This window comes from Lathyrus oleraceus, chromosome 6 (assembly GCF_024323335.1).
Source record: "Lathyrus oleraceus cultivar Zhongwan6 chromosome 6, CAAS_Psat_ZW6_1.0, whole genome shotgun sequence".
NCBI classification, from domain to species: Eukaryota; Viridiplantae; Streptophyta; class Magnoliopsida; order Fabales; family Fabaceae; genus Lathyrus; species Lathyrus oleraceus.
In genome coordinates, this window is record NC_066584.1 from 9,187,850 (window position 1) to 9,198,710 (window position 10,861).

A 10,861-nucleotide genomic window follows, 5' to 3' on the forward strand; every position below is an offset into this window, starting at 1 on the left:
TAAGAAATAAACCTAAGGTTATTTATATGGGTTATGGTTCTCATTTGTAGAACGGTCGAAACACGCGGTTTATCAGGATTCTCTCTTCATCCCCATCAGAAGAGGTTCGAGAAATCCTAAGGAACTCAACAAATTAAAAGATCGCATACCCGCAAACCTTCAACAGTTTCAGTGACAAACTCAGGTACGCTTCCGATTCTGATTGAACTTTTATATGAGTTAATGTGATATGAGTTGATGGATTATCAACTCATACGGATTAGTTAATTTAGAGTTATGTTCTTAAATTTTATACTATTAGAAATCATATGGTAAAGAGCAGATCTAACATAACTTTCTAGAAAAATCGTGGTAACTAGTAATTGAGAGCTTCAAGAGGTTCATATATCAGCATAAGTCCACCTGCTTTAATGTGTCTAATTGACGAGCAAATATTGATTATGTTAGATGTTTATTCCCACCCTTCGTACTTCCTTCATAATTATTATCTAGTAGATCAAATTTCTTCTATGCAATATGGATGCATATGGATATGAGACATCCTACTTATAATTGATACATAATTCATTAAACAATTAGCCTATTTGATTTATATATAAACGAGATTCAACAATTCTTCAATAAATAAATAAATAATTTTATTTAAAATAGTGACTAGTATTTAATTAAAATACATTAATAAAAAAATGGCTACCTTTATTGTATATAGGCTGAATAATAATTAACATCACGTCTAGATTCAAATTTATATTCTATGCAATTAACTTTTTGCAGTTTTTCTCTTAGAGGTGCATGGATAAACATTACAATTAATTTATATATACAAATAGAAAGCCGTTTGAATTATTGTCCTAAAAAAGAAAAACGTATGAATTTGAATTTTCCAATTTAAATTTTAATAAAACAAGAAATTAATATCCATTAGTACTTTATGAATTTAGCAAAAATCTAAGTGTATATATAACACAAAATTTGAGAGGTTTTTATAGAAAAGACACTCATTCACTACAACAAAAAGATGTTTTCAATTTTGTCACAAAAAGCACTTTTGTGGGCTTTGATATTGTTAGTGCGTCACTTTGCAATCTCATGCAAAGCCAACCAACAAAGTGAATACCTCCACAAGCTTATTCAATCAAAGAGGTCTCAACAAAAGGATGTTTCTTCACGTGAAGAAGCTTATTATTTAAGTGATTTTAGTGATGAATATGTTTCACATGAACATGATGTTGAACAACAATTAAGGTTGAAGGAAGCTGATAAAGTGAAGGCTTTGCCTGGTCAACCAAAAGGAGTGAATTTTGATCAATATGCAGGCTATATAAGTGTGGATGCAAAAGAAAATAGAAAACTTTTCTACTACTTTGTGGAATCACCTTTGAATTCTTCCACAAAACCTCTTGTTCTATGGCTCAATGGAGGTAAATCAATATATTCATTTTCAATTTTGATATTTTAAATTATTAAATAAAAAATATTTTGTTATTATTTTAAATCGTCTTTTTATCAAGACCAAACAATCGCATAAATTCATAATATGTGAATGTGTATAGACAAGGATCATATCTTTAATACAAGTAAAAAGTCAGATATATTTGATTTATATTTGAATCAATCAGATTGAATATATTTGATTTTTGTTATTTTATATTGATAAATATGAAAGATATTGTTGAATGGTAACACAAAAATATCAATGTTTAATTTTGTTTTCTTCTAATTTTGTATTCATGATCAATTTCTTGCTACTATATTCATGATAAGATAATTAATTGATTTCAAATCAATCGTTGCATGCCAACATTGGCAGTATACGCTAGTGGAATTTCAAGACGAAAGCTAAACCATTAGTTATGTTTTCCACCAAATTTGATTATAGCTACAAGTTATAGTTCACTACTCAATTAGCATGCATTGGAATATTCTTATTTGAATTTTTGCCTCAATTACCATTTCTCTTACAACAACATCGACACAAACATTCCTTTCAAACACGTAACTCCAAAAAAAATAAAGCCCACAGATACAAAATTATGATTAGATTATGGATAGATTAATCATAGTTTATTCATGATCAAATAAATAAATATAGTATTTAATTATAGTTTAAATGTGATACATATTTTATGAGATATACTTATTCACTAAAATGACAAATTTTATACTTATGTACATTAACTTGTCTTTTCAAAAACAGTTACGATATGAAGTTTTAACTTCTTGAAAATTATTCATTATTTAAACTTTATGAAAACGTGTACAACTTCTTTTTCTTTTGTATCACTAATCATTAATCTCATATTCAATTTCAATAATTTCATTTTTGAATTGGAATAGTGTTTTCTCCTTATGGATGATTGGGCAATCTATCATTTTGAGAGCTTATGTATTAAATTTGGTTGAATTTAGTTTGAGAAAATTAAATAATTTTCACAATAAATATGTGAATAATTTAAGGAATGTCATAAAATTGATTATATACAGGACCAGGATGTTCTTCATTTGGATATGGAGCCATGCAAGAATTAGGACCTTTTAGAGTTAACAGTGATGCAAAGACACTTTCCCTTGATAAACATCCATGGAACAAAGGTAAATCATCCATAATTATCATTCGATTAAGGGTTAAATATATTTTTAGTCGTTAATTAAAAATTATTGTTTCGATAATTGGCAGTGGCAAATGTACTCTTCTTAGAGTCTCCGGCTGGAGTTGGATTTTCTTACTCAGATAATACATCAGATTATACCGTTGGTGACAAAAAAGCATCCATAGATTCATACATTTTTCTTCGAAATTGGCTCCAGAGATTTCCAGAGTATAAAACGCGCGATTTCTTCATAACCGGTGAAAGTTATGCTGGCCATTATATTCCTCAGCTAGCTGATCTAATTCATTCAAAAAATAAGAAAAGTAAAAATCACAAAAGGATCAATCTGAAGGGAATCGCGGTAAGAAAAATCTAGAGAGATTGTTCTGTTTAAATTTAATCGGTTACGTTCGCGTAAATCACATTTCGTAAATATTCATCGCGCAGGTTGGGAACGGTTGGATAGATGACAATTTGTGTTTGAAGGGAATGTATGATTATTATTGGACGCATGCTCTAAACTCGGATGAAACTCATGAAGGAATGGAAAAACATTGTCACTTTAAGAGCTTTAACGAATCAAATGAATGCTTTGGATATCAAAATAAAGCGAATGATGAGGTTGGAACTATTGACAATTACAACATATATGCTCCAGTTTGTAATTCATCTGCAACAGAAACTAGTTACTCTGTAAGTTGAATATAGTTCCTTACTCTTTATCATTTTTTATGTTAATTTTACATAATGATAATGATTCTTCAATGAAATATTACAGGAAAATAATTTTGATCCTTGTTCCGATGATTATACCATTGCTTACTTAAATCAACCTGAAGTTCAAGAGGCTCTTCATGTTAAAGCCATTAAATGGTCTCCTTGCAGGTACATTCCTATCTCTGAACAAATGAATGTCTTTGTGTCTGTGATATATTAGTATTTGACATTGAAATGACTCTGACACATGTGATTACGTTTAATTTATTTTCAGTAATATGCTAAATTGGACGGATAGTCCGGCGAGTATTCTACCAACTATAAATAGGTTAAGATTGAGTGGAATAAGCCTGTGGATATACAGGTATAAAATGTTCTTTTATATAAAAAATTATCAATACTTTATGTTTAACTAACATTGTTTAATGAAATTGCAGTGGTGATACAGATGGTCGTGTTCCCATAACCTCAACAAGGTATTCAATAAATTCTTTAAACCTACCAATACATACAGCATGGCGTCCATGGTACAATGACAAAGAGGTAAAGAACCATATAACTATTACATTATATCTATAAAGCACCAACATAAACACATTGACACAGTGTCGAACACTAGAATGTGTCGGATTCTGGAGACTAACAAGATAAATCTACTTATAGATTATTAATGTTACTACATTATCATGCAGGTTGGAGGATATTTGATTGGTTACGAAGGACTTACACTTATCACAGTTAGAGGAGCTGGACACATGGTTCCAAGTTACCAACCACAAAGGACACTCACTCTCATCTCATCTTTCCTTCAAGGAAAACTTCCTCCATAATCATTCTATTAAGTCTATTCCTTGTATCCACAAAATTTACGTGGAAACTTGATATGAAATTTATAAATAATAATTCATTATTATATAAAAAAAAAAATGTCACTATATTGTATTTTTTTTCTGGGGTTTATTTCTTTTTAAATAGATTTTTATGGTGGTTATTGAACAAGAGCAATAAATAACACGATGTTTCAGCAAGATTTGATATCTGTAAAATAAACATCAGCACAACAACATGAAAATTCAAAGTCACTAAATTTTCAGAGGAGCATGAAAATAATGAAATTTCTTTCTTGAAGCCATCTTAGCTATGTTTCCACCAATTATTTCCCCAAAATGTAATTTCATTTGAATAAACAGCGTTACTATTGGGTCACCATAGTAGGATACCCAATAGGGTTGAATATAAAAAGATCTAGGAAAATATCCTAACCCTACCTTTCAGAGTAGTGATACCTCCCTCGGTAAGATACCTTAATAGGGTGTAGTGACACACACCCTTTCAAAGTAATAGGTACCTAAAAATGTACTTCAAATTAAACTTGATTTGGTAGTGGAAAATTGTAGTTACTTCAAATTTCCATGAAAATACCATATTCTCATCCTCTAAACATACAAATAACTAAAGGGAAAAAAATCATGTGTAACAATTTCTAAAAACCTGAAGAACCAAATGTAAGATTGTTGCATTTTCAGAGTGACATTCTCGAAAATGTAATTTCAATCTTAGCATTCAAACCATATTCCTCTTGGACAGAAGCGCCCAACAGTTGTGCCACTACACACCCTTATAGAATTCAAATGAAGCAGTCATTAAAAAGCTAACAATGTCAAACAATTGTCAATGGTGCGGATCAAAAGATTTCAATCAAGCACACACGCTGTCATTCTTAAGATAATTATTGCCATAATTAAGTTCCAAATTCCTCAATAACCATTACTCCTACAAGTCTAAAATAACGATTAATTGAATCCCTACAGTTCTACCTCATGTAATCAAAATTCAACTCCACTCCACAATTAGGAGGGATTCTTGAGAACTCAGACAGATGAAACAAGTTACATAATAGTTTGCTCCTTCAAGAGTGATAGTGCTGTAACTTGTTGTGACTGCTCCTCCTGCAAATCAGCTTACTTGTTGTTGGTGACCTCCATAAATAGGGTAACCCCCATAAGCGAGAGGATACGTGCTTGGATCATGATGAGGAGAAGGCATATATCCGTATCCATCATAAATAGGGGATGGAAAATATGGCCCGGGCCAGCTTCCGAAGTCAAACCTAAACTGTTATCATCATTGAGATAAAATCAGCAAAAATTCAATTCTGTGACAGACATTCTGCAAACAATCTAGTACTATAGCACTTAAAAAGAATTTTATGAGGAAATGAGATGAGAAGGAGGGAGAGAAAGATTACCTGTTTATTTGCAGGATTGCGGCCCCAAGAGAGACGGACTGTTTGCTTGCCAATCATTGTCCCATTAAGCTTCTGCAAAGCCTCTTCAGCATTATTTCTGAAAAGGTTTTTAAATATTATTATTATGGTGATTACATTAATGGAGATTAAAAAGCATATCAATGAAAACATTTGAGATAGTTTAAAACTTTTTACCTGTTTGCAAATTGAACAAAACCACAGCCCTTTCCAACAGGTATCTTAACAGAGGTTATCTCACCATACTCGGAGAATGTCTGCCTAAGATCTTCATCTGTAACATTAGGGTCGAGTCCTCCAACAAATATCTATAATCGATCAATGATTAGCTATAGAAAACTAGTAATTAATCATAAGTTGCTATAAAGAAAAACCTAATAATATAAGAGCAGAAAGAAAACTCACAGTTGTGTTGGTAGAATCTGTCTCAGATTGGCTCGATGTGCCATTTGACTGGCCTCCTAAATAAAGAAAGAAACAGACAAAACAATTCATCGTGTATATTATATGATTTCATTATAAAATTCAAGAAATAGATATTCACAATTCAAATCTGAATTTGATAATCTTGAACAAAATAAACACAAAGCTGGAACAGATATTTCAAACGATGCAATCAAAATATAAACTAAAAAATGAAACATGTTTTGTCAAAAACAATTTGAAGGGATCTAAAGCCATGACAAGTTGGGAAGTAAGTGCTTAAGTGAATTCAAGAATTTCCATGAGATAGCTACTTTCCTAATCAGCTATAAAATAACATCACACATTGCACCAACGGACCAAATGGACATGCAATCAAAATATAAATTAAAAAATGAGACATGTTTTGTCAAAAACAATTTGAAGGGGGTCTAAACCCAAGACAAGTTGGGAAATAAGTGCACGGGTGAATTCAAGAATTTACATGAGATAGCTACTTGCCTAATCAGCTACAAGAAAAACATCACGCAGCACACCAGACCAAATGGACATTTGAGCATGCATTAAATACTTAGTAGCAATTAATAAACTAGAAGGTTTCTCAACTATCTTCACTCCTATTTAGTGAAACTATTCAATGTTCATTTGCATTCAGTAAATGACATGACATGATTTTTTTCAAGTGAAAAAGATATGATAATTGTCATTTCAAAGATTATATTCATTTAGAAAGATATGACAATATCCCTTCTAAAATGAAATCAAAAGCTAAACCATATGACTATAATTACTGTTAATACTAGCAAGAAATGCAGTTCAGATCATAGTTCTTCAGTAACAACCTGCAGCAGAACAAATTAATGAGGTAAAATAGGTGGCTAGAAACATATTTGGATGGAATGTACAATACAATAATGCACTGTTCTTTTTCTTTCCCAAATGGAAAGAATAAAATTTCATATATCAGAAACAAGTAATGTGATTTGGCAAACCTTGTTGATAGCCAGATGATTTCCTTGGAGTTGCAGCACCAATACGCATGGGCCTGGTAGAACAGTAAACACCATTCATTTCAGTCATAGCCTGAGATCTCTCGCTTTCATCTCCAAACCGGACGAATCCGTAGCCCTTTGAACGGCCAGTATTGGCATCATAAACAACTTTTGCAGCTTTAACAGAAGGATATGAACTAGCAAAAGTTTCATGCAACACGATATCTGTAACATCAGCAGCTAAATCTCCTACAAAAATAGAAAGATCAGTAACATTATCTGAACCCTTGTCCCCAGTGCTAAATGTAGCCCAGTTCAGACGGAAAGATTGATCTGCATTTGGCATCAATATTCCAGCATAATTCTGTAAAACTTTCTCAGCTGTGGCATGTGAGAAAAATTCCACAAACCCATATCCCTCTGAAATACCACTATGCTTATTGCGAATAACTTTGATGGAGGTAATCTGCAAGATAAAAAATAAATAACAGTCTAAAGGTTAATAGAATTATATATCTGAAATAATACGAAAAATACAGGTAAAAAAGCAACATCTTCTGTCATAACAAATTAAGTTGTCCAAAATACAAGTTTATTTTCGACAAATTAGAGTAAAAGAGAATCAGAACTACTCTGAAACAATCTGATCTGTTAAAAGATTCAGAAATGCGTACACACAAACACATAATGCCGAAAGTTCCCATCAATTTTCTTTTGACATGCATCAAATGGTGCATGTCAAAAGTTAACATCATTATGCAACACTTCAATTCACAGAATTAAAAGCCAGATAATAAACCAAAGAAGTAAAATAAACTGCGTTAGGCTTTGGTGGTTTTCATCTATTGTCAAATAGCTAATCAAACATTGAATGTCAAAAGTTACCATCATTATACAACATTTCAATTCATCGAATTAAAAGTCAGATAACAAACCAAAGAAGGAAAATAAACTGTGTTAGGCTTTGGTTTTCATCTATTTCCATGTAGCTTATGAATAAGGAAGAAAATAAATTAAAATAAAATAAAAGATTGAATTTCATTTGTCACAACTCAAGATAGAGTAAAACTTAGTTGAGCCTAGCATACTTCGTTCTAGTATAACAATTTAAACACAGTGGTGATAATAAAAAAAAACACAACACAAATTCGTTTTGGCTTGAAAAGTTAAAACTATTTTCAGCTTCATTAACCACAATTTAATGCATGTTTGGAAATCCATTGAAAAGAAAAGACATTTGAATTAATGTCTCCCCAATGGGTCTCCAAACAAGCAAACACAATATTAATAGGATAGGTCAAAGGTGACTTGAACAATTAACTTTCCGTTCTTCAATCTTCAATTCACAAATATTAATGACTTTAATTTGCACCTTAAACTGTGTGGTCCTTCAGATTTCATTCATAGGAAAGAGTATTTTTCATATATACGCTACTAAAAACATGTTGACAGTCTAGATATATAGTCGAGAAAAATTCTTCACATATAATTGGTCATGAATATATCTTAACTATTTGACATATATTTTAGGTAATATACTGTACATAACATATATACAGAACATAATTTAATTCAAATCTCAAAAGTTTAGATTTGTATAATTTTCCATCTATAAGGTGGTAGCAAGGTTTCCAATTGCAATCACAATTTCATCAATTCTCAAAATCTGAGTTTTATAAATTATACCAAAGCTCCACATTTATTAGAAGAAACCGTTATTTTAAAACATTGGTGTCCACAGTCCATACTTCACAAGCATCAATATTTTAATCAATCTTGTTAATCTTTTTCACAAACACGCATTTATAACCATTAATCTTAAAAAAACAATCCGAAATTGAATTCAATTGTAACCGAAAGAAACTAATCTACAACATGACAAATTGAAGCATGCAAACAATTAACACAATGCAACAAATATACACAAACGAAATCAATAACAAACTTCACAAATAAACTATAAGCTATAACTATAATCAACGTTTCAGAAAAAGAAAAAGACCTCGCCGGTGGAAGCAAAACAGCGATGAAGATAATTCTCATCCATCCAGTTAAGCAAATCTCCAATCCAGAGAGTCTTATTCTCGCCGTTGGATCCATGCTGCTGGTGATGATTCTGATGCTGATGCGGCACGTGCAACGGTTGCTGCTGATACTGATGGTGATGATACGGCACATAAGGCGGCGGAGCGTAATGCTGAGGCGGCATCATGTGATGTGGCATTACCATCGCCGTCGGATACTGCATCGGAACCCATTGTTGCGGTACCGCCACCGCCTGAGGCGTCGGTTGACGTGGTGGTTTGTTTGTCTCCGCCTGCGTAGTGGTCGAATCAGAACCGTTGGATGGTTGCATCTTAATTGAATTAAGGGTCAGAACTCAGTCTCTGTCTCTAACTGAAAAAACGAATACAAAAGAACGGTTTCTAGAGAGAGAAAGGGTGAATCTGAGGAATGAGGAGAGAGAGAAAAGAGGGCGCGGCAAGGAGGGTATAAGAGGATGAAGGATTCATGGGTTGGCTTTGTAAACGCGGTTGATGTGATAACCGTTGGATTAAATGATTTGGGTTTGATATTAACCGTTGGATTTAACTATCAGGGATATGATGCATTGTACTTTACTGTTTAAGTTTATGTCTCAGTTTCAGTACCTGGATCCGCCGCCAGGCCCTTACCCTCTCTATCCTAACCCAACGATTATTCACTGTATTTTTCTTTTCCTTTTTAAGAAATAAATATCTTATATTTTTAATTATTCTTCTAAATATTCTTATGTCATAAATATTTACATCATAAAGTACAAATTTTATTAGTTTAATATGTTTACCTGATGTGTAAAGTTTTTTTTTTATGTATATCAAAACAAATCCTGTGCAATTAATATTTGTTAACATATTTTTAAAAGTAATATATAAAAAATAGCATTAAAGATTATTTGATTTGATACATAAAAAGGCTTATACAGTCAATATACATAGATATCAATATTAAAATATATTTAAAATTTTACAAACTTTTTTTAATTTAATAATATAAAATAACTAAACCAATGGGAATCAAAGAAATATACATTGAACAAAGATAAAATATTGTTTCTTTTTACATTTTATAATACTTTTTTGACAAATACACTCACATCATAAACATTTACAAGATAAAATGGCTACGAGTTTAATAGGGGTGAGAATAAATCTAAGGCTTTACTATATAAAATGATATTTGTTTTAGGTTTTATAAAAATGATTCTTATAATATTATATAGAGTATATTTATTTTAGTTTTTTTTAATGATTTTTATAATATAATATATTTTAATTTAAAAAAAAATTAAAAAAACTTTTAATAAAAGGTTTTAATAAAAAATTAATTTGAATAATTATTTTTAAAATATCATTTTATACATTTTATTATTTTATTTAAAAAAAATTGAATATCAAAATTTCAAACAATCACTTAATTTTGAAATTATTTAAATGATTTTTTATAAAAAAACATTTTTCAGATATAAATTTTTAAAAAAATTATGATTTTAACTATTTTTTGATCTTCAATAATATATATTTATGTTATAGAGTATCAAATTTAGTCTTTTAATTTATAAAAAAAAGAAGTTAAAAAAACTTATAATATTTTTAAAATATTTTTATAAAATTCATTTTCAAAAGTATAAATAAAAATCTATTTTTTTAAAGTTTAAATAAACTGAGCCCATATATTTGTTAAAAAAAATTTAAATAAAGTTTTGAATAAAAGATTATTTAAATAAAGTATTTCATTATTTTGTTATAATTATTTTATAACAAATTTTTTAAAGAATCACTTAAATTTGAAGTTATTTCAAATAGTTTTTTTATAAAAATTAATTTTGAAAT

General features: G+C 30.4%; 2 protein-coding genes across 2 annotated transcripts; one reads left to right on the plus strand and one right to left on the minus strand.

The window, feature by feature from the left end:
• The first annotated feature begins 953 nt into the window (after positions 1 to 953).
• Positions 954 to 4,256, plus strand: LOC127090973 (serine carboxypeptidase 1). The gene is made up of 8 exons (XM_051029458.1): positions 954 to 1,421; positions 2,485 to 2,592; positions 2,678 to 2,952; positions 3,039 to 3,284; positions 3,370 to 3,476; positions 3,583 to 3,672; positions 3,746 to 3,851; positions 4,001 to 4,256. Exons 1-8 carry the CDS (start codon positions 1,019 to 1,021, stop codon positions 4,136 to 4,138), a joined length of 1,473 nt encoding a protein of 490 aa, XP_050885415.1. The 5' UTR covers positions 954 to 1,018; the 3' UTR covers positions 4,139 to 4,256.
• Positions 4,257 to 4,968: 712 nt separating this feature from the next.
• On the minus strand, positions 4,969 to 9,692 carry LOC127090974 (polyadenylate-binding protein RBP47C). The gene is made up of 6 exons (XM_051029459.1): positions 8,992 to 9,692; positions 6,990 to 7,455; positions 5,980 to 6,035; positions 5,752 to 5,882; positions 5,557 to 5,653; positions 4,969 to 5,423 (listed from the first exon to the last, which is right to left on the minus strand). Exons 1-6 carry the CDS (start codon positions 9,343 to 9,345, stop codon positions 5,265 to 5,267), a joined length of 1,263 nt encoding a protein of 420 aa, XP_050885416.1. The 5' UTR covers positions 9,346 to 9,692; the 3' UTR covers positions 4,969 to 5,264.
• Between the last annotated feature and the right edge of the window lie 1,169 nt (positions 9,693 to 10,861).